The sequence below is a fragment of the Macrotis lagotis genome, chromosome 8 (assembly GCF_037893015.1).
Source record: "Macrotis lagotis isolate mMagLag1 chromosome 8, bilby.v1.9.chrom.fasta, whole genome shotgun sequence".
Classification (NCBI taxonomy): Eukaryota; Metazoa; Chordata; class Mammalia; order Peramelemorphia; family Peramelidae; genus Macrotis; species Macrotis lagotis.
The window spans coordinates 47,605,717-47,630,095 of NC_133665.1; the positions used below are offsets into that span (position 1 = coordinate 47,605,717).

Genomic DNA, 24,379 nt, shown 5'->3' on the forward strand with positions numbered 1-24,379 from the left:
GTTTTAAAAATCTTATCTTCAGGAAGATTAGGCATTAGGAAAAACTGGTTGTAATTTTTAAAAGTTTACTGATGATTACTTTTAGTGTCATGCATTCTTAAGAAGATTAAGGGGAACAGGTAGTGTCAAGGTCCAGAAAATTAGTTTTGTCAGCTGGTGAACTATTTCATTTGACATCTGAATTGTTACACATAAAAGATAAAGTAGATCCTTTTTTTTGATTTGCCCTGATAGGTAGACTAGGAGGGGCATCTGCTGGGAGACTGACTTGTGTTAGATATAATGAAATAATTGACTAATATTTAAAGTTTGGTCAAATGAACTACTTTGAGAGTTAACCAAATTGCCTATCTTTGGAGATACTGAAGCACAAGGTTGGCTAACCCCCTTGTCAAAGATGCTGCAGAGGGAATTTAAGGGTCAGGTTGAGGTTGATCTTAATACTCTTGAAACTGTCTTACAACCCTAAAAAGCTGTATGAGAAGATAAACTATTCTGAGGAATAAAATGTAGATATCCTTTGTTCTTCAGATCATTGGACTTTTGGTATTTTTGGTTGGAGTTTTTTAATGATTTCTGTAGTGTTAAAGTGAAGAAACAAAACGCTCCTTAATATAACATTCAGTAAATTTTTATGATAGTTCCATGAGTCAAGAAAGAGATATTGAAATCGATATGAACTTTTAAATTGGAATCAAAAGATTAAAATTGCAAGAAAACATTGAAAATACTTGTTTTAGATCACAGAATAGTTTATGGAGAACTTTAAATGAAGTTGTTGTGTTTGTTTTTTTTTTTTCTCAACTTCACCCCCCCCTCCCCACTTGTGCCCTACTCACTTACCCATACCATCTACTTTATATCAATCACTGTCCTGTGTTTTTGTGGTTTCATATCAAAGCAGCTTGAGCATATAACTGTCTCTACTTCAAAGACATTATATAGAAATTTCCAAACAAATTTAAGCTGAAATTGTTATTTCAGCCCAGACACTATATTTTAAGAGCAGACCGATTCAGTTATATTTTACTTAAATGGGTTAAAAGAATATAAGTTGTGGTGGAAAAATTAACATTGCCTGTGAACCCCAACTAATAATTAACCTCTGCTTTTGAAACCCCTCTTGAATGCTGAAATACAAAACCCCTTTGTGCCAAACACACAACAGATATATTGGGGAGAGATGGGAGACCAAAATATTTTTAAATGAAACCTTCACCCTCTCCACTAACACCGCTGGTAAGCAACTCAGACTCTTCTGTTTCTTTCTTTTTTCTATCCTCTCCTCCTCTTCTCTTTTTTTTTCTTTTTTTTTTTTCTCTCTCTTGGGCAGTGGGAGACTCCTCTTTCACAAATTGGGAACAATGGGGCATAAGCAAATTGATACTTATTTCTGGAATCGTGGTGATGTCTATGGAGCAGCTGCAACACAAATAACACACCTAAGGTACCCTACTACCAATACGTACAGCTCAGATTCTTTCATTTTCCGCATTGAGAGCTACACACTGTTCCTTAAATGAAATGGAAAGGCATTTCTTTAAAAACTTAAGGCCTGACATTCCTGTTCTACAAATTTGTTAGATTTATGCAAGGGAAAGAAGGGTGGTTGCAGGGGGAGGGAGTAGTGATGTTTGGAATCTAATGGCTTTTTGGTGATCATTTAAAATTTACCAGAAGGGTTTTCAGTTCTGGAGCACATTTAAATATAATACATTTCTGCTAAACACATTGTACACCCAGATGAGACTGTCAAGGAATGTCTGGTGGAGTGTCATTTCATCTCTTTGTAGCACATGTTCAAAATCCCAATCATTTAGTCAATTATAAGGCAATTATATTTCATGATGCTGACTATGAATAGATGAATACATTTTTTCAACACTGATCATAATATAGACCTGTCTTGAAATCTGCTGCTGCTTACTATGAATAGATATGCATGGTGATGATATAAATATTTCCCTTAAAACTGTCTCTTGTGTATTGTGATATTAATACTAATTGTAGTTTTTTCATTTTATTTATGTTAACCTGACAAAGATTGGTATTGGTGACATGGTAAAGGCTATAGGAAAAAAATTTTTTTAAGGAAATTAATAAAAATTAGGAAGCCAGTATGATGACTGGACTATATTTCCAGAGATCTGAGTTTTAATTCATATTTTATGACTGACAGACTTTATGATCTTGGGCATAGTTTAATGTCTCTGGACTTCACTTTCCTCATTTGTGAAAATTATTAGAAGCTTTCTAAATTAGTCATTGTCGTCGTTCCCCATCTCCCAAAAAATTAGGATTTTGATTTACCTAGCATTAATCACTCTCCCCAAGAACCCTTTTACATAGTTTACAAAGAGCTACTTAAAGAAATTGCTTCCCTGATCATTTTGAACATATGGTATTTTGTCTAACTTGCTCTTCTGTTGAATGACTCAAGTGGCTATAATTCATCGCTTGGTATTACATTTGCTCTCCATTATGTAAATGGATTATGTGGCATGATATAGGTAATGCTATACCTTATTGACAAAAGTCTTTTTAAAGGTCTAAATTCTTTTATTTCAGAGAGGCATATGCCATAGGGAAGAAAGAAAAACCACCTTTCCTACCAGAGGAACCATCCTCTTCATCAGAAGAGGATGACCCTATTCCAGATGAATTATTATGTCTAATCTGCAAAGACATAATGACTGATGCAGTTGTCATACCTTGCTGTGGAAACAGTTATTGTGATGAATGTAAGTTCAGTTAAACCTAGAAGATTATTTCAAAAATAATCTCATTAGGATTTGTCCATGCTATTTTATGTATCCCACTTGTTGCAACTGAATGTTTATAAAAATGAGGAGATAAGAAATATTGTCTTTATCACAGGTAAGAAATTAAGTATTGAATGGAGAAGCATTCAGCAAAGTAAAAATCTACTTTCATGAGTATTCATTTATTTGGATTTCAGTTTTCATGTATGTGTTTGCAGCAGTAGATAGGACCAGTTATAATCATCATTTTTGTCTAAAAAGGAATGTAACATTTTTGTGGTTTTATTATAACAAGATGAGGATTCTGGTTTGTAAGAATGACTTGCCAAATTCATAGGTCAGTCCTGTTGCTTGTCCCAGCTAGTCCTGTCTTTCTTGGACAGTGATGTAGGAAGTTAAATAATTGTCATTCCTGATGTCACTTTCAAAAAGTTAGCGATACATCATTTCTTTTAATTAGCAAGCCAATCTCATCTATGATGGTCATTTTTTTCACCTATGCTTTTAAAACAATACTTTGTTTTTAATCCAAAAGGTAGTACCTTTTTCCAGTTACAAGAGATGTATTGTAGTCAATTTTCTCCTTCCCATCCTTATTCCACACTGTAATGAAAAAATACCCACTACCCACAGTTTATTACATGGAATGTCTTTTCAACCATTCATCTTGCTTCTGCAAGTCCCTCGGAGATGATGTGAATTGGATTGTAATAGGTCAGAAACAATGAGTTTTCATAAAATAATTTGCAGAGGTATGTGTTTAATCCCTGTGCTTTAACTGTCCCTGAAATCATTTCTTTGTCCATAATAAAAACAGGACCCTAATCTTAGGATGACTCAGTGCTTTTATTTTCTTAAAAGGTTTTGTGGGACTTGATTAAGGGTATTTCAAATGGCCTATATTGCATACATCCGTTTTCTTCTGCTTACTTGAAGCACTGGAGCAGATTAATTAGGTGGGATTTCCTTAATAAAGATAGGATTCTCTCCCGCCCATAGATTATTTACCCAACACTATTCAGAAATTATATTCTTTATCATCTTTTCTTTTGGTTTATCCAATATGAAAGACTTCCTGGTCTATAATTATTCATCTTATCTTCAGCAATCTGCCAGTTTTCTAATACACAGGCCAAAGAAAAAAACAATAGCAGTTAATCTATTGTTCCCATTTTCACTCTTGAGTTGTCTTGGGTAAATAATCAAAAGAGGTTGGTGATAACAGTTAGTTTCTAGATTAGGTTTAGAATATCCTGTGCATTCCGAAAACCATTAGAAGACAGTTTGCGAGTAGGAATCTCATTGACATTTTCCTTAGGAAAGTTGAAAATAGTCTTATATACTTATCTTTAATGCCTAGATTTGTCCTGTGATTGCAAGATATTCTAGGTGGCACAGTGAATAGAGCACCAGCCCTTGAGTCAGGAGGACCTGAGTTTAAAACTGGCCTCAGACACTTAATAGTTACCCAGCTGTGTGACCTTGGGCAAGTCACTTAATCCCACTGCCTTTCAAAAGAAAAAGAAATTCTAGAAGATTTAACCTCTTATTGGATTTTTGAAACTTTTTGCAAGGTGTAATTCCCAGATTCCTTTTGGGCCATAATTTTTAGTTGGGAGCTAATCGTCATTCTTTGTTACCACCAAGGTTTCCTTGCTTGTTTTATTCTTTAGTTTAAAAAATAAATGGAGTTGAGAGAAGGAGGAGTGTCTTTTTGAAGTGGGGTTTTTTTTTCCTTCATGAAAATGTATTTTTTGTTTACTATGTGGAAAAGTAAAGTCATTTTCCCAGGGTAAATAGAATGTTGAATTTAGAATTAGAAGATAGGAGTTTGAATCCCAGTTCTGCCATTTGTTATCTGTGTAACCTTGGGCCAGTCATATAACCTTTTTGGACTTATTATCCTTATTTGTAAAATGTAAGAGATGGGACGATGACCTCTGAAGATCCCTTTCAGCACTAAATTCTATGTTGTTTTTCAACACCTTTGACTTGTTTTCTTCAATGTAGCTATATCAGGGATTAGTATTTCAGAAGTTTTGTATTTTATTCTAGCCACACATTAAATTATGATTTCATAAGAAGTGACCCCAAAATTTATCAGCCTTCTAGAATGATACAGTAAGCTAATCAGCATTTATTGTTTCCTTCCAACATTTTTAATAATGGTTAGTATTAACTCTTATTTCACCTGAAGTATTTGATATCCTAAATCTAAATTCTAGAATGAAGAATTTTTAGTAGGAAATCTGAAGGGAGAAACTGATTCAAATTAGCACTCAAATTAGTATAGGATTATTAGATAGCAGAATATATCAACATAGGTTTTATAAAAGAGCTGGTTTGATAAGTGTGCTTGTTAAATAAATGGTATGATCATGAACCTGTTATCCTTTCTATAACTCAAATTATCTTGAAACACAGGTATAAGAACAGCATTACTAGAATCAGATGAACATACATGTCCAACTTGTCATCAGAATGATGTATCTCCTGATGCTTTAATTGCCAACAAATTTTTACGCCAGGTAAATATATCTTGTCTTATATTTTCTCTTCAATATAAAACAGGGGCAGGGAACATCTGACCCGTGGTCCATTTGGTCTTTCACTGCCATAGCATCCACAGACAGGACTAGAAGTTCAATAAATCTAGGAACTTTTTAGGGGTGAGTTAAATGTTTTACCAAATATAGCAGGCAAATGTTGTTCTGCCAAATGGGCCCTTGGCAGAAGAAAAAAGGTTCCCCACCCCAATATAAAAGGACTTCTTTCCATTGGCTACTAAGAAAATTCTACATGTGTAACATACTAGATTAAGTTTTATTTTTTAACCTAATATGTTTGGTTTCTATAGGCGGTTAATAACTTCAAAAATGAAACTGGCTATACTAAAAGGCTTCGAAAGCAGATACCCCCACCACCACCTCCAATTCCACCTCCCAGACCACTGATTCAGCGGAACCTACAGCCCCTAATGAGACCTCCAATCTCAAGACAACAGGACCCTTTAATGATTCCAGTGACATCTGCATCTACTCATGCTGCTACTTCTATATCATCTTCCATGACTCCTAATCAGTCTTCCCTATCATCTGCTGTACCTATAAATCAGCCTTCTACTCCAGCACCAGTTCCTGATATAACTGCCACAGTGTCTATATCTGTCCATTCAGAAAAACCAGATGGACCTTTTCGGTAAGTGTTTGTGTTTCATATATTAGAAAATAACTGAAAATATTATTGTAATTTTTCTTTTTCTTATTTTTGTTTCCCTTTTTGAGCTGCACATTGGTCATTGTTTATTAAGTTTAGGTATGGTAGGACCATTTGAAGTTAAAAGGAAATATGAAGCAAAGCCATGAAAGACAAAACATGAAAAGGACTTAAAATGTCCTAATTAATAATAAGTACCAAATTAGTTGTACAGATTATAAATGTTGTAGGAGTTCAGAGGAGTTTGAAGTTATGTATAGCTGAGTTTCTCAGAGGTTGAACTTGTCCCTCTTGGACTTAGAGAAGCAATGAGAAGAGTTGAATGGAGTAATAAGGAAGCACCAGAATATCTTGGCTCCTAGCCCACTACTTTTCCCTATTTAAGACAGGGACAGGCAGCTATAATTATTCTTCATTGTCCAAAGGTTGTTTCTTTTCTTTACTTCACCTGTTAACTGTAAGGTATCCCCTTAGCTGATTCTTCTGTTTTTCTTCCACAAGAGATTTTATCTGTTTCTTTGTCTTTGACTCTCACAACTCAACAAATTCCACCCACCTTTTCTCATTTAACATTGATTTCTTGTGTCTCTATTCATATGAAGTTGAAACATAGCTCTCTTTTTTCATTGTCATCATTTATTTGCATCCATGTTGGTAGCATTGACTAGACTGTAAGATCCTAGTGGGCAAGTTGTGACTCTTTTACTTTTTTTGTAACCCCCCCCCCATTTAAAAGTCTTCCCAGGTTTGATTTTCCCACCATGGTAAAGAAATGACATCTATCTTACCTACTGCATAGGAAGTTTTGAATCATTGTTTACTTTCTTCTTTCCATTTCCAAGTCTGTTTCTTAAATATACCCATTTTTCTTATCTCTTATCAGCTATCACAGGTAATTTCTAAATTTCCCTCTAGCTTTTGCAGTGAGCAGCTTTACATTGTAGTACTAAAAAGCAGGTGTTTTTCAAATTAAAAGATCCTTAGATCACCTATTCTAACCTTATTTTATAGGTGAGTGAACAAAGACCAAGAGAAATTAATTTGAAACTAATTTATTTAAAATCATGTAACAAGTGGCAAAGTCATGTCATGACTAAAATTCAAGTCTTCTGATTCCCAGACCATTAGTTTTTTTCCTCCTACATGTTGCTGGTTCTCTATAATAGCGACATAACTCTTTTAAAGACCCTTAACTGGTACAAACTGTTCTGCAGTATCTCAAGCTGATTTAAGATTGAAGGATATCCTGATTATATAATCTTAACATTTGTGACCATAGTCTTGTTTTTACTTTTTTTTTGGCACCTTCACTTCTAGAAGAAAATGATTTGAGACATCCTTGCCTGAGCAAATAGTATTTACAGGCACATATAAAACCAATTGAAATATTTTAAGTCCATACTGATTTTTTTACATATTAACATTGGTTCTATTGTATCCAACATGGTTCTTCCTTAAAGTTGATAGTAGTTCATCATAAACTTTTTGAAGATAGAAGTTATATTTTGCATAGTTTATAGCATATCAGTGAGATGTAGTATGTTACCTGAAATTATTTCCAGTAGTGTAGTAATTAATGCTATATCATTTTGTAACTCTGAGAGTCTCAATTTCCAGTGCACTTATAGAAACATAGATTGATACAATAAAAGATTTCACATTTTGAAGCTTAAACTATTAATTACACTGTTACCTAAACCACTCCTATTGATCTTTATATTGTCAAAAATTATCTTATGTTTTCTAGTGATCCTGATAATAAAATAATACCTGCTGCAGCCTTGGTATCAGACCATCCTAAAGCTTCCTCATCTATAGCAATTAGTGCACTAATGGAAGAAAAGGTAAATCTATTTGTTATTGAGTTTTTTGAGCTTTTGGGGTTTTTAAATAATAACAATTGACAATTTTATTTTTGTTTTATTTTGTCTTTTGCTGTTCTGCCGTTGTGATTTTTCACAAGGGCTATCAGGTGCCTGTACTTGGAACACCTTTGCTTGGACAGTCCCTTTTGCATGGACAGTTGATACCTACAACTGGTAAGGACCAAAACATTAGTTTAAAATTTTTTTTTTTTTGAAAATTTATTTTTAGCCCTATTTAACATGTACTCTTTATTTATCTGTTCAAAGGTCCAGTAAGAATAAATGCTGCTCGTTCTGCTGGTGGTAGACCTGGTTGGGAACCGTAAGTATATTTGCAAGGAAATTGTCAAATAAATACATTTAAGCTAGGTAGTTGAATATAGTTTATTTATATATTTATAGATATAGATATAGATGAAAGCTTAATATAAAATTTAAATTAGACTTCACTGATTGAGAACATATTAATGCCTCATCTGATTTAGTAAAATGTTTTGCATATCTTAAGTGTACAATTTTATTATATATGAGGACATAATTTCATTTTCTTATTGCCACTGGATGTGTGACCCAAATAGATTTTGTCAAGTACCGCTTTAGTAAGAATCATCAGTAGAAAGAGCATTGAACCAGGAGTCAAAACACCTGGTCAAGTTCCCAACTCCATTGCTAATGAGGCAATAGACCTTGCAAATCAATTTCCCCTTTTTGGGTCTTCATTTATCAAATGAGTAAATTGTACTAGAAAATATCTAAGGTTACTGTGCACACAAACTATTGGCCTTAATATTCCTCATGAATGACATATCTCATTTCTGTTCTTTCTCATTAACTGCCCCTCTCTCCTCTATGCCTTTTTCACATTCACCTCTTAGAATCCTTAGTTTTCTTCAAGACTCACCTTAAATTCTGTCTTTTTTTATGATGCTATTTCTGATCCTCCTTGTCTTTTCTCCCCAAGTTACTTTGTAACCTTAATATATACCTTGTATATTTTGAACATAGGTATACTTATTGTCTTCTCCTTTCTAGAGATTGAGTTCCTTGAGAGAGGGATTGCTTCATTTTATTGTCTTTGTATCTGCAGTGATACTACATAATAGGTGTTTAATAAACACTTAGTGATTGATCGAATAAATATAACAGTCTTTCACACTTTTATAAGCATTTATTTTCCAAAGAGGCTAAATATTTTCCCTCTCTTTCTTGTACTAATAAAATTGGGCTTGCTGAGTAAATTAATAACAAAAGAAATCTATTCAGTTCTGAGTAGAATCCAAAGTATATACTTAAATCTGAAGAACATGGGGTTTTTGTATTCGTAAAAACAATTTTTATACTGTGATCCCAAGTGAATGTGAGCTAGTTATGACTTAAGAGATTTGTTTTTTTCTTTTAGAAGCATAAACCGAGGACGACACCATGGTGAACGCTCACAGAGGACTCAAGGCCCATCACTACCAGCAACACCCGTGTTTGTACCTGTACCACCACCTCCTTTATATCCACCACCTCCCCACACACTTCCTCTCCCTCCAGGTGTTCCTCCACCCCAGTTCCCTCCGCAGTTTCCACCTGGGCAACCACCACCTGCTGGCTACAGTGTCCCTCCTCCAGGTTTCCCTCCAGCACCTGCAAATTTATCAACACCTTGGGTATCAACAGCAGTACAAACAGCTCATTCAAATACTATCCCAACAACGCAAGCTCCACCCTTATCCAGGGAAGAGTTCTACAGAGAGCAAAGACGACTAAAAGAGGAGTGAGTATTTAATTTGCAGTTATATATATATATATATATTTTTACATATATATATATACACACACACACATATATATATATATATATATATTCAGTTTAATGATAAGTATAAATTAAAATGGGTGCTTGTGGAAATATTTTCCAGTGTGCTCTTTAGAAAAAAGGTAAACCACATAAAAACAAGGCATCCAAAAAACTTATTAGGGATTCCTAGTTACTGTTTTAAAATGAACTATTTCATTCATTTGCTTCATGATCTAATTATATTTGTCTTGTTAGTTCTTACACAGTTTCTTGTTAACGTTTACTCTTTAACTTTATTTTACTAGGGAAAAGAAAAAGTCCAAACTAGATGAGTTTACAAATGATTTTGCTAAGGAATTGATGGAATACAAAAAGATTCAAAAGGAGCGTAGGCGCTCATTTTCAAGGTTAGTGTTTTGTAAGCCTTCATGATAGAATAAAAAGTAATCTAGCAGGACACCTAGATAGGAGATTTAAAAAAAATGGGACTGGATAGTCAAGAAAATATCTGAATACAAGATTGTATTTTTGTCTATATAATTCAATCTAGATTGATAGAAATGGAAAACTAACATTTCTTGTCATCTGTTGATTGATTTAAAGTTTTCATTGTAATTCCTATTTTTCAGAATAAGAGATTACGGGAATTAAATTACTCTTCCATAGAGTTGTTCCCTGTAGAAGTTGTCTATATGGTGAAGTAGGCTAAATCTTTGAGCACTATTTCAACATAAGGTTATGACTTTTTGTTGGAATATTAACCTGAGTAATTATGAAGCTTCAGTATAGATTGGTCTATTAATAGCAAAGCAGTTAGTATTCCCCTAAAAGTTTATTTTAAGGATTTTATCTTTAAAATTTACAACTGATTATGATTTGATTGTTTTTAAAAGCCAGCCACCTAGCTATTTGATATTTTGTTATTTTATTCTTTTTTAAATATTTGACAGAGTATTGTCACAAATGTTCAACTTAGCAAATTGAAAATAAAGCTAGTCTTAAGTGCTTTTAAAAATTAATGTCTTCAGGTATGTCACAGCATGTTACAGTTTAGCGCACTACATTTCATTTGATTGGAATTTGCCTTCATTGAACAGATTGTCTATGGACTACCCTTGTTTTCTTATCATTCACATACCAGTAGAGGTCACTGTCTCCTTAGATAAACTAAAAATATGACAGTTATAGAAAAAGCAGAAAACTGAAAAGAGAGATTAGAAGTTGAAAAAGCTGCATTTGATTTGTATTCCTCAATCCTGGGTTTTCTTTTTGTTTTGTTTTCAGGTCTAAATCCCCATATAGTGGCTCCTCTTATTCAAGAAGTTCATATACCTATTCTAAATCAAGATCTGGTTCTTCACGTTCTCGGTCTTATTCTCGATCCTTTAGCCGTTCGCATTCTCGTTCTTATTCACGATCACCTCCATATCCCAGAAGAGGTAGAGGGAAAAGTCGAAATTATCGTTCAAGATCCAGGTCTCATGGATATCACCGCTCCAGATCAAGGTCACCCCCATATCGACGATACCATTCACGATCAAGATCTCCTCCAGTTTTTAGGGGACAGTCTCCTAATAAACGAAATATACCTCAAGGAGAAACAGAACGTGAATACTTTAACAGATACAGAGAAGTTCCACCACCTTATGATATAAAAGCTTACTATGGTAGGAATGTTGACTTTAGAGACCCATTTGAAAAAGAACGTTACAGAGAATGGGAAAGAAATTACAGAGAGTGGTATGAAAAATATTACAAAGGTTATGCTGCTGGAGCACAGCCCAGACCTCCAGCAAATAGGGAGAACTTTTCTCCAGAGAGATTTGGACCATTGGGCAACAGAAGAGAGAATTCTCCCTTTGCTCGAGGTCGCAGGGAAGATTATTCTAGTGTACAAGGTCATCGAAGTCGCAACCTTGGTGGCAATTATCCAGAAAAGCTTTCAGCAAGAGATGGTCACACCATGAAAGATAATGCCAAGTCAAAAGAGAAGGAGAGTGAAAATCCACCAGGAGATGGAAAAGGAAATAAACATAAGAAACATCGAAAGAGAAGAAAGGGGGAAGAAAATGAAGGCTTTCCTAACACAGAGTTATTAGAGAGTTCTAGAAAACAAAGAGAACCTGTAGGTGGGGAAGATATTAAAACAGACTCCTTATTTATTCTCCCTAGTAGAGATGATGCCACCCCTGTTAGAGATGAGCCTATGGAGGCAGAATCAATCACTTTTAAACCAGTATCAGAAAAGGAAAAGAAAGAAAAAGACAAACCAAAAGCAAAAGGTGACAAGACTAAACGTAAAAATGAAGGAGCTACTGGTTCCAAAAAAGAGAGCACAAAACCTGTTAAAGCATCTCAGGAAAAAATAGATGTAGAGCGAGAAAAGTCTCCAAGATCTGAACCACCATCCAAAAAAGCCAAAGAGGAGGTGCCAAAGACAGAGAGTACTAAATCCTCCTCCCAGAAAGATGAAAAGACCATTAGTACACCTAGAAAAGCTCACCCCAAGATGACAAAAGAACATCAAGAAATTAAATCCATCAAGGAGGAAAAAGTTAAAAAGGAATATTCAAAAGATGCCAAACAAGAAAAGTTAACCAACAAGGAGGAAAAGTCAAAAAAGACTAATGAGAAAAGTAAGCCAACTGATGCCAAGCCAGAAAAAAGAAAAAGAAAAGCTGAAGAAAAGAGTGTGGATAAAGAACATGAGGTTTCATTGAAAAACTCTAAACCAGAAGTTGCTGAAATGATGAAGCCATCACCAAAGCGCAAAATTGAGCCAGATGTTGAGAAAACGGATCGGACCCCAGAAAAAGACAAAGCTGTGTTAACTGCCCCAGCCAAAAAGATAAAACTCAACAGAGAAACAGGGAAAAAAATTGGAAGTGGAGAAAATCTGCCCAATGCAAAAGAACTCAATGAAAAACTGGAGCCAACATCCAATAAAATTAAACAAGAAAAAGTTAAAGGAAAAGTAAGAAGAAAAGTAACAGCTACTGAAGGATCTAGTTCAACTCTTGTGGATTATACCAGGTAATCTTTTTTGTTGTTGTTCACTGCAGCTCTGTAATAACAACTCAGTTTCATTTATAAGAGTACTACTAATATTTTAGTAATTTGGATCTGGCTCATTTCACTATCTTTGGGGAAACAGATTTGCTCATTTATCCATTTGGAAATGGGTTTTGCTGATGAGTAACTTGATTTCTTGATTCCATGTAGTATCTGAGTGATAACCTATGGAAAAGAGATTTTTCTGCTTCATCCTAGAGAACAGAACCAGGATCAATGAGTGAAAGCTTAAAGGAGCTGACCTACTCTTTGTAAAAGTTTAATAGATCTAGTCAAAAGTATAATGAGCTGTTTCAGGTGCTTAACAAGCAGAAATGAGATGACTACTCATCAGGGATGTTAGGAATTTGCGATTCTGGTAATTGGGACTACATTCCCAATGAGACAAAAACATTTCATATGTAGAAAGTTTTATCCTTTGTTTTAAAATTCATGTTATAGTTCATTGAATTCATGAAATAGTTCCCTTTTACCTCAATTATCAGTGTAATCTGGGAAATCATAGGAGTCCCTGAGACCCTTGGATGAACAATTCATATAAGTTATAAAATTATAATTATATATTTAATTAATATATTTAACTAATATATAATTATAAATTATAATCAAATTATTAAAACTATTTTCATAATTAGTCTGTTAAGATGTTATAATTTCACACAAATAGTAAATATTGATAGCTATAAGCCACAATAAAACTTATTTTGATGGTGGAAGGTGGTGGTTGTCAGTAATTTTTAAGACTATAAATGGGTCAAGACCAAAAGTTTCAGAATTGCTCTTGGATTATGTAGGCAATATTTTGTGGCTAATTTGAGTTACTTGGTGTAATAAAACTATTTCTTTGAATAGTCTGTAATTCAGTCTTTGATAATAATTCACTAATTGATTAGACTTTCCCCATTTAGTTTTAAATTAATGAAAGTAAGTTGAACAAGATAACTCAGAGCGGTCATGCCACACTACTGTAACTGTCCTTGGGTAACTGCATATAGTCCATGCTTATCCCTTTACCTTGCCTTCAAGGTTTTATAGACTCTAGATTTTCAATTAAAACAAATAGAAGAATTGATTTATATGAAGTAGAGTATGGAAAAAAAGTCATTTAGAATTTAGATGCTGCAGTGATAAGCAGTGATAGCTTATGTTGAGTCAGTGACAAATAACTTGGAGTAGACCATCAAACTTATATCCTTCACATGCATAGAAATTACCAGTTATCTAATATTCAAGACTTTTCAATTTAATGGAGTAAAGAAATGTCTTCTCTAATATTCTTTGATATCTGAGAAAGCAAGATTATAGAAGTATTACTATTAAAGGAAATCAGTTTAGTTCCTTAGGAATGTTACAAAGGAAACTGCATCATAACAGGATTTCTTGATGTCATCAGAGGATTTTATTATTAAATACTGGTCTATATTGGTGGTTAGGGCAAGATTAGGTATCATTTACTATTACTGAGTCCTGTCTTATCCTTTTTTGCTTATGTAAAAACAAATGCTATTGATATAGGATACTACCAATCATAAGATTCTTGAGGGTGGGGCCTACTCCACCTACTTAGAACAAGAATCATCACTGAAACATTACTGAGAAAGAAAATATTCTTTGTCTATTTCTAGAATTGAATATTAAACTAAGATCAATGCTTAATGTTTAATTTCTGTATATCTCATGTGTTATATTCCTTAAAAAGCCAATTTTTAAATGTTTTCAAGTCTTTAAGTAAAAATTAATACTTCATTAGTCATCTTTAAATGAAAATTTACTGGTCTGTGAAAAGGGCTTAAATTTTAAATACCAATTAATGTTTTAATTTCCTTTAGTACAAGCTCAACTGGAGGCAGCCCTGTAAGGAAGTCTGAAGAAAAAACGGACACAAAGCGAACTGTCATTAAGACCATGGAAGAATATAATAATGATAATACAGCTCCTGCTGAAGATGTTATTATTATGATCCAAGTTCCTCAGTCTAAGTGGGACAAAGATGACTTTGAATCCGAAGAGGAAGACATTAAATCTACTCAAGCTGTGTCAAGTGTAGGAAAGCCTGCTAGTGTTATAAAAAATGTGAGCACTAAGCCATCGAATCCTGTTAAGCATATTGAAAAAGAAAATGAGCCATCAGAGAAAATTCAGAAGCCCACAAAAGAAGTAAGCCATGAAGGTGTACAGCATGAGGCCAAAAGTTCAAAAACTTGTTCATCCAGTGAAAAAGGAAAAACCAAAGATCGGGATCATTCCGTGTCAGATAAGGAAAACTCTGAAAAAAGGAAAAGCACCATTCAGACAGAAAAAGATACTAGTGTAGATCGTATAAATGAACAAGGAAACTTTAAAAGTCTTTCTCAATCATCCAAAGACAGTAGAACTTCAGATAAGCATGATTCTGGGCGTGGTTCTTCAAGTAAAGACTTTACTCCTAATAGAGACAAAAAAGTAGACTATGATAACAGGGATCACTCTGGTTCCAAACGGAGAGATGAAAGGAGTGACTTAACAAGAAGAAAAGATTCTCCTTCTCGAACTAAATTAGAATCTTCGTTGGGTCAGAAAAATAAACTGAAGGATGAAAGGACAGATTTGCCTAAAAAAGGAGTAGGAGAATCAAAAAGAGGCAACTCTAGTCCTTCAAAGGACAGAAGACCATATGATCACAAAGCTGCTCATGATTCCAAACGCTCAAATGATGACAATAAATCTGTAGACAAAAATCCAGTTAAAGAGCGAGAGAAGCATGTATCAGAAACAAAGAACAATAAAGAGAAAGAGTTAAGTGGAAATAAATTATTTTGTAGGCATAGCTCACCAGAGACACAAACTGAAAAAGAGCATGTTGCTGGACAGAACGATAAGACTGTTGTCAAACCTAAGCCCCAGTTAAGTCACTCTTCTCGACTTTCTTCTGACTTAACAAGAGAAACTGATGAGGCTGCTTTTGTACCAGACTATAATGAAAGTGACAGTGAGAGTAATGTGTCTGCAAAAGAGGAAGAAACTTTGGGGAAAAACCCTAAGGAAATGAAAGATAAGGTGACAGAGAAAGCTAAAGAGAGCATGGATGCTACAGTAGTTGGCCAAATAGGTGTAAGAAGTCAGAGTCAAAGTAGTCCTAGTGTTAGCAGAAGTCGAAGTCATAGCCCTTCTGGAAGCCAAACACGAAGCCACAGTAGCAGCCCTAGCTCAGCAGAAAGTCAAGACAGCAAGAAGAAGAAAAAGAAAAAGGAAAAAAAGAAGCACAAGAAACATAAAAAACATAAGAAACATAAGAAACACACAGGCACTGAATTAGAATTGGAAAAGAGCCAAAAACATAAGCATAAGAAGAAAAAATCCAAGAAAAGCAAAGATAAAGAAAAGGAGAAGGAAAAGGATGACCAAAAAGTTAAATCTGTCACAGTATAAAATGACAGATTAAAAAATTGACTTAATTACTAAGTCATCTGTATTAAATTTTGTTATAATGTAAACAGATTCAAGCTTTGTAAATAATGACATGGAAGACCCTGTGCTGCACTTAAAATATTGCTGCTTGATTATTTGATTTTTACATCAGAGCTTTATAACACGAACTTTTTGTACAGAATTGTGAGTTGTGACCATGTAACATGAGAGGTTTTGCCTGGGGCATCTTATTTTTAGCCACCATTAATTAGTTTGGGTGGAGTTTACTGTACTGTGAAATTTTCACATTTGAATTTTTTTAATTGCCTGGCAGAAAAAGCTGGTATCCGTTCTAAAATATCAGCAGAATGATTTGCAGAATTCATTACAGCCCTGTTATGTCACTTTTTGATTACAATAAAAGTTTTCAGTAAACTTTTCAATTGTGTTGTATTTGCATAAAGTGCAAAAAAAATCCCAAGACGTATCCTTGAATCTGTAATATAGATTGTTTTCATCAGTTTGGTTAACAATACCCAAGAATATTTTTTTCTGAATGTGTATTATTCTTTTAGTAGTAAAATACAAATGAGAAAACAAAAAAGTTAACTTTAAAACTCAACAAAGTGATTTAATCCTTATTCCATATTTTAGGGGAGACAATAAAAGTTCTGAACCAAAAAGAATATTTGATTTGAATTCGGAACATCTGCTCTATTCAGTAATTTTAGAAGTTGTTCAGTCATCATAGCTTCATCATTGACTTGGCTGTGTTGATGAGTTTTTCCTTTTAATGAGTCTGATGTGATAAAATCAGACCTTTGTTTACTCAAATGTTCACTAAAAATAAAATAGGTTTAATTGAGGTTTTATATAGTTCCAGTCTTAAAAGTGCAATACCTTAGATAAAGGGACCTTCTAAATTGAATAGCATCTGAAATCCTAGAGATTTAACAATCTAAATAGTAAGAATATGGCAAAACTAGAGGTCATTTTGACTTTTCCTTGGTTGCACATAACAGCAAAAAGGTCTACGATTTCTTTGGTGTGGGCACTCCTTTGTTGCCTTTCCATTTTTCATCATGGTTTTCATGAATTGCTGTGACAATATCCTGGCAATTAGTCACTGCAATTTGGTTTTATCCACTATAATAGTCATTACTTTACCTGTAATCTTCCCTACCTGCCAAAGTGCATGCTCCTGGCATAGCCTATAAGAACCCAGAGTTAATCTTACATTGTGGTCAAAAAAAGCAGCATGCAAATTGCTACATTTGCACTAAGTAAATTGAAAACAATGCGAACTAGAGCAAATAATAAGGTTCCAAACAATTAGGAATCAGGTGGAAAGAGTTGTATGAAGAAAAGAGTAAATTGGGAGGAGAGATTTATGCCTGGGGAAAAGACATTAAATTAGAATGAGGAATTCAAGAATTTGGACTTGATCCTATGAGTCAAGGAGGTAGGTGGTAGTAGTAGTGACAGGAAATGTCAAAACTGTTAATTGTCCTCATTCCCTCTGAATCCTAGTAGAGGTCATACATAGGAGTAGCCAGCTTGAGAAATGAGTTCTCCTAAGAGACCTGGGACTTTGGGTTGCTCTTAGATACATTTGTGAGGGAAACTTTCAGAAAACTTAAGTACTACTTTGTACTGGAAACAGGTTTTTAAAAGTTTGCCATCGAATAATTTACTGATACTGTGCCTTTCTACACTTGATTATTTTGATCCTCAAGTAGTAGTTGATAGTAAGGATCTTACTTTGCTTCGTGTAGAGCCTATTGGAATTTTACTCTCCCAGTACAACCTTTGGAGACTCCCTCCTCTCTGTTCATTGGAGTTTGAGAAGGGAATAATAAAAGGACTATAAATCTTGTGATGCTAAGATGTCTTTTTTAAGTTATTAAAGCAGACATAACATTAAGTTTAATAAATGTTTTCTCCCACTAAATTTTTAAGATTTAAGCTTAAGATTGTAGCCATATTGCAATGGGGAAAATTCCTAGTAAACAAATTTGAAAACTTGTAAGACAGTGGTTTAAGATGAACTGCTGTGTTTAAACAAATGCCCTGAACCTATTAATGCCTGTTGATACTTTCTCATTCTACAGTTTGTTTTTTCTTTTTTGCAAGTGGGGTTAAAGTGATTTGCCCATGGTCACACAGGTAATTATTAAGTGAGCTGTATTTGAACTCAGATCTTCCTGACTCCAGGGTCAGTTCTCTATCTACAATGCCACCTAGCTGCCCACTATAATTTTCTTCCTCACATTGTAAAAATTTATTCTATTGTGGAGAGTTATTTGACAAATTGACACATGACAAAATAATCTTTTTTCTTTATCATTGCACAAGATGTACTTTATAGTGTAGTGTTGAGTTTGAGTATTCCAAGGTTGTGCTTACAGAGCAGGTCCTAAAATTACTTGAGTATGAATGTGGTAATAAATCAGTTTTGATTCATCACCAAAAGATTAGCTACCATGTGAAAAAGTTGATCTTGGCAATTTATTAATAAAATTCAGAGATACAGAAATACTGCACTCTGCTACTAGAAATAAGTATCCAGACCTTTGAAATAAAATTCACTTTTTATAGTATTGAAAACAAAAATTGCCGTGTAGAGGAATACTCTATAATACAATCTACCTTATAGGTATTACAGTTTAAAGGTAAAATGATTTTCAGCTTGTGTGTATAAATTGACATTTGTGTGTATATGATTCTTAACTATATACAAATTCATACATAAAAATTTACTTACAATTAGGGATACTGTTAATGCCTTAACCAATCATTTTTCACCTCCCCCACCCCAGTCATGAAATTTCAGGTATACCCAAGATCCATGGGAATTCCCTCACCAGATATACTGGCCCTTCCAAATCTTAGATGCACTGCACTTCATGGATTACCTCCCTCAGTACATTCCAGATTCATCACTTGGCAGGTCAAACTTTTGAGCAATAGATAAGTGTTACCATGCTCAGACTCTTACCTTTCAAATTTGGAAAGTCCACCTGGAATTTGCACTTCATGAGTACATTTCAAAATCCAAGGTCAATAATTCAATGATAAAGTAACTGCTTACTGAATATTTACAACCGAATGTCCCAATTAATGTCAGTGTCCCAAATTAGTATCAATTTTTGTACATGTGCATACACACACACAATTATTTAAGACTTAATCTTTCCCTCTTAAACCTGCCCCTCTTTGACCTCTTAAGCAATAATATTTTCTGAGTTACCCATGATTGTAATTTCAGAATCTTCCAATACCTGCACTCATCTCATGAAACCCAATCTATTGCTAGGTCCTCTTCTGTCTCAGTGACTTTCATTTCCTTCCTACTGTAGTGCAAGTAGTCATGCCCAGACTATGTAGCCGCTTTTCAAAGTATATTGCTGCCTTTTTGATAAATCTCACCTTAAGTCTCCTACAGAATCTTGGAATTGGGGAATGCTTTGAAATCTATTAATTCAAATTTTACCTCAATGAGAATTCCCTCTATAAAATATTCAACAAACAGCAAAGAACCAAGCACAGATCAATGTAAATTCCACTAAACTTAAAAGCTGACGTACCAATAATCACTACTCTGGATCTGGCAATTTATATAATATATGTGTTTATAACAATTTTTAATGAGCTGTGTATTTATGACTCATAAGTTTAGACCTGGAATGAGTCATAAAGGTTATCCACTCCAACCTAATTTTGCAGATTAGGAAACCAACCCAAAGAGGTTACATGAATTGCCGAATGATACTGGGTAGTACTCGTGACAGTGCAAGTAAACTCGTGCTGCCTTCCATAACTAGTCTCCCATCTTAACTGCAAAAACAGGATGAGGGATTTTTGTGTCAAAGACTTTGTAAAATTCAGGGAAATGTATATGTACTATACATACCGCATTTCCTTTATCTTAAATCTAATAACCTTTTTAAAGAAAATGAAATTATTTAGCATGACCTATTCTTTTTTAGATGTTCATTAACCACCACTTTAATATAATATATTCTCTACAGTCTTCCAAGGGAACAAAATCGAGCTCATTACCTTGTAGTCTGAAAGCTTTGTTTGAAAATCAGAATATTTGCCCTTTGTCAATTCTGTACCAACTTTCCTGTTCTCCATGATCTTTCAATTATTGACAGACCCAGCACTTAAATCTGTTTGTTCTTTCATTACCCTGGGATGCAGCTCATCTGGGCCTGGTGAATTTAGCTCATCAAAAGCATCTGGGTGCTTCTCTTTTATATCTCCAAACTTATTTTGAGTTTCAATGCACTTTGTCTATTTTTTAGTTCAAAGGTCATTCTCGTTGGCAAAGAAAAAAAAGAAGCAAAGTATTACTTTTAATAGTTTTGCCTCTTCTGTTATTTTTTTATCCTTGCCCTATATACCCTATAAGGAACAAAGTTGCAAACCCTATCCCTTGGGTCAATATGGAAAATAAGACTGTATAGGACTGTCTTGAATAAGGCAAAGGGAGGTATAAAGTTCCGAACTCCTGCTTAGGGTCATAAGCCTCATTTACTCCTTGAGCAGTCCCCACCTCCAGTCTTTTTCATCAGGACTCCCATTGTTTCAGTGCCACTAGAGTCATTTCTTTCTATCTGCTGAGTTCTTCAAGGAAGACTTAAGCTCTTAGCTGCACCTCACTTTTTTTTTTTTGACAACTCCAGTGCTTTTTCACTCAGATCTCAAAGCCCTGCTCTTCCGAAAAACCTCATCTGGCTTCTGAGGGGAACCTCTTTAACTGTCCCTGCATCGACAAAAAAAAAAAAAAAAATGTTCTCTTTACTGCCTAAGATGATTATTCCTGGAAGTTTTGTTAAGGGTGAAGAAGAAATTTTAAAGCCTAGAACTTAGGCAGTGGTATGCTGGTAAATTTTTAATAACAGGCTCCCTGAGGGCAAAAATTACACTCAACAGAATTTTAAATTTAATCTGCATTACTAACATTTTCTCCATTACTTTCTTAAATCTAGATAATCAACCAAACAATAAAGCCCTAATTTATAGTATTTGCTGATTTCAAAGATGAAATGCTCATTGCAGATTGAACTATCAACTGTCAAAGTCAGTTCAAGCTGATTCCAGCACAGCCATGCGTGAAGAGTAGACTAAAGTGGCATGATAGAAGGTTATGTCAGAGAAGGGAATGACAGTTTCTCATTGAAAAAAACTTGACTAACCTTTTATTTTGGGAACTTTTTTACAATGTGTTTATGCTTTCTGGAACCTCCAGGCACTAGTGTGGGAAAAGATATGGCATTACAAATAATTAAGGAAACAAAAATCATGCTCACCTGGATTCTTTACCCAAGTTGGAAGTGTACCAACAGAACACAAAACACCATAGAAAGGCAACTGTACTCTTTGGCTTTGCTGTCCATCCCTTAATTCTTTTCTTTGTACACTTGTGTATTCATTTCTTCCACCTTGGCAGAATTATTAGACTGTTTTGAGGAAATCACCAACAATGTTCAGCAGCAGCTCCTTACTGATAAGTACAATGCAGTCCCCATGGCAGGTGGCTCTAGTTGAAGTTCAATCAGATCTATTATGTGGAGCTGGAAGAGGATAGAATGGTCCAAAAATGTACAGTCCCAATAAGAAAGACCAAAGGCAAAGGAGAGAAGGCTATATAGTCAAGGAGGTCAGTTATTTAGTGGGCAAGGGAACAGACAAAATTGAGATTCTAAGATCACAGTGAGTTGTAATCAACGACACCAGGCAGATAAAGGAAAAGCATAACTTCTGTATATTTTGTTAAATTCAATAAATAAGAAATGAGGTTTTGTAGGGGCAGAGTTATTTTTTTTGATATTTTCAAATTCTGAGTTCCAAATTCTCTCCCATCACTCCTCCCCCACCCATTCAGAAGACAAGCAATATATCAATTATACATGTAAAATCATGCAAAATATTTCCATATTAGCCATATCACAAAAAAGCCAAAAACAAAAGAAGAAAGAGAAAGGAAGAGGGAAAGAAATCTATACAGACATACATCATTTTATTGTGCTTTACTGTTTGTGTTTCTCACAAATTGAAGATTTGTAACATCCCTGTGTTAAGCAAACCTTTCAGCACTATTTTTCCAATAGCATGTACACTCCTTTGTGTCTGTCACATTTGGTAATCATTATAATTCAAGCTTTTTCATTATTATTATTATATTTGGTGTGCTGATGTGTGATCATTGATCTTTGGTGTAATTATTGCAATTACTCTGGGATGCCATGAACCATACCCATTTAAGGGGATGAACTTAATAAATGTGAGTGTTCTGACTGTTCCGTCAACCAGTTGTTCCCCATCTCAGCCCCTCTCCTCGGGTTTCTCTATTCCCTGAAACACAACAAATTTGAAATTGGGTCAATTAATAACCATACAATGATCACTAAGTGTAAAAGTGAAAGGAAGAGTCCATCTTTATGGCAAACTTTTTTGTCTTATTTTAAGATATTTCCCTAACCACTGCAACCTTCAGCAACCATCACCTGGTCATTCAGCAAACATCAACATTAAGGCAAGACTTGACCAGCAAAAATATGACTTGCCGAAAGCAAGTTTTGCAGGGTAGGTTATTCTTGATTGTTATCCTAGCTCCTTTGTCTTACGTAATATCATATTCCAAGCTCTCTGCTTCTTTAATGTGAAAGCTACTAAATTTATTTATAATTAAGTTTTTTTGTTGTTTGTTCATTTTTCCAACCTATTTATTGACTTTGAATTTTGTTAAATTTGGGTTTTTCTCTGCTAGGTGTGGGAAAGTACAATCCCAAGCTGTAGTCTTTTTGTGCTATTTTCAGACCTAGTTCTTAAGAGTCTTCAAGTAAAATGTGCTTCCAAAGTCACTGCTCTCCTGATGTGTGCTTTGGCCTTTTTCCAGGAAGAGCTCCTGCTTTCCTGCAGTTACAAGCACTGATGTTCCTCCTGGCCCTGGTACTGGACCCAGGCTTGTTGCTCTCCTTTAACCACAAGAACAGCTATTCTTCTCTGCCTTGGAATGCAAACAAGAATTACATATTGGGGGCGACTAGGTGGCGTAGTGGATAAAGCACCAGCCCTGGAGTCAGGAGTACCTGGGTTCAAATCCAATCTCAGACACTTAATAATTACCTAGTTGTGTGGCCTTGGGCAAGCCACTTAACCCCATTTGCCTTGCAAAAACCTAAAAAAAAAAAAAAGAATTACATATTGGCAATACAGTTGCCTTTTAGTACCAGCTGCGCCCAGTTTAAAATCTCTTTTAAAATCTCTTTCTGACCAGGTATTTGATGCTCTTCCCTTTTTTGGGGTTGAGAGTGCCAGAAGTTGCGTTGCTACTACTGTTGTAGCTTCTGGTATCTCAGACCTGAACTGCTGAATTATTGAGTTGTCTTAGACTGGAAAAATGTCTCATTTTTCATCTTTCATTGGTGCTCCCACTCCAAAATTTTATTTTAGGTATTATTTTATAGTTGTTTGGAAGAGAATATTGGGAGAGTTCACCTAGGTTGCTTCCTATCCTGTGCCATCTTGCCTCCCAGGGACCTGAGCTTTTAAAGCAGATTTTGGAGCTTTTGGAGACTACCACAACCTTCTTCCAGAAGACACCCAATTACATTCCTTATTAGCCCCATCTCCTGAATAGAAGGCAGTAATATCAAGATGACTTCATATATAGTACTTGTTCATTGTTACAAAATTTTTCTTTTGTGAATATCCTAAATTCATAATTTTGCTTCTGCTTACTCCCATTTCTTCTCCAGTCCTAGGTGGAATAGGAAAGGAACTGGTCACCAGGCTAAATTTGATTCCTATCAATGATTGTTAAATCATCTCTACTAGTCTACTAGTTCTCTGTTTTTATTTATATTTAGTTCTCTTCGCTTTCATTCATGTCAGGCATTGTTCAGTAAACTCTGAGAGATTTGTGTTTCCTGGGCACAGGATGCCAGAAGTCCTAACTTCCTAACCCTTCAACCACTTGGAGTAATAGCTGGAATTAACAATGTACCTAGATAGCCTTAACTGTTTCTGGAAGTGATTCACAGGACTGACATCATGCTCATAAATGACTTTGACCATAAGGATCATGGGTCTCAAAAATTCATAGCATTCTATCTTTGGGCCTGGAAGAAACTCTAGGGACCAAGCACAATTCTTTCTAAGATAAGAAAACTGAGACTCAGAGAGGGGTATCCTAGGTCACACAAGTTGTAAATGACAAAGCTGAAATTCCAACACTATAACTCCAAAATCTTGTAATTTTCATTATAAACCCCATCAAG

The 24,379-nt window shown here is 34.8% G+C and overlaps 1 protein-coding gene across 2 annotated transcripts; it reads left to right on the forward strand.

Moving 5' to 3' along the window:
- The first annotated feature begins 8 nt into the window (after positions 1–8).
- On the forward strand, positions 9–21,293 carry RBBP6 (RB binding protein 6, ubiquitin ligase). 2 transcript variants are annotated; one of them, XM_074196812.1, is made up of 11 exons: positions 9–1,447; positions 2,569–2,741; positions 5,187–5,290; positions 5,620–5,960; positions 7,726–7,822; positions 7,942–8,017; positions 8,111–8,165; positions 9,243–9,605; positions 9,935–10,036; positions 10,914–12,662; positions 14,531–21,293. In XM_074196812.1, exons 1-11 carry the CDS (start codon positions 1,128–1,130, stop codon positions 16,107–16,109), a joined length of 4,959 nt encoding a protein of 1,652 aa, XP_074052913.1. In that variant the 5' UTR covers positions 9–1,127; the 3' UTR covers positions 16,110–21,293. The 2 variants fall into 2 exon arrangements, with proteins under 2 accessions (XP_074052913.1, XP_074052914.1); XM_074196813.1 differs by lacking the exon at positions 9,935–10,036.
- Positions 21,294–24,379: the final 3,086 nt, after the last annotated feature.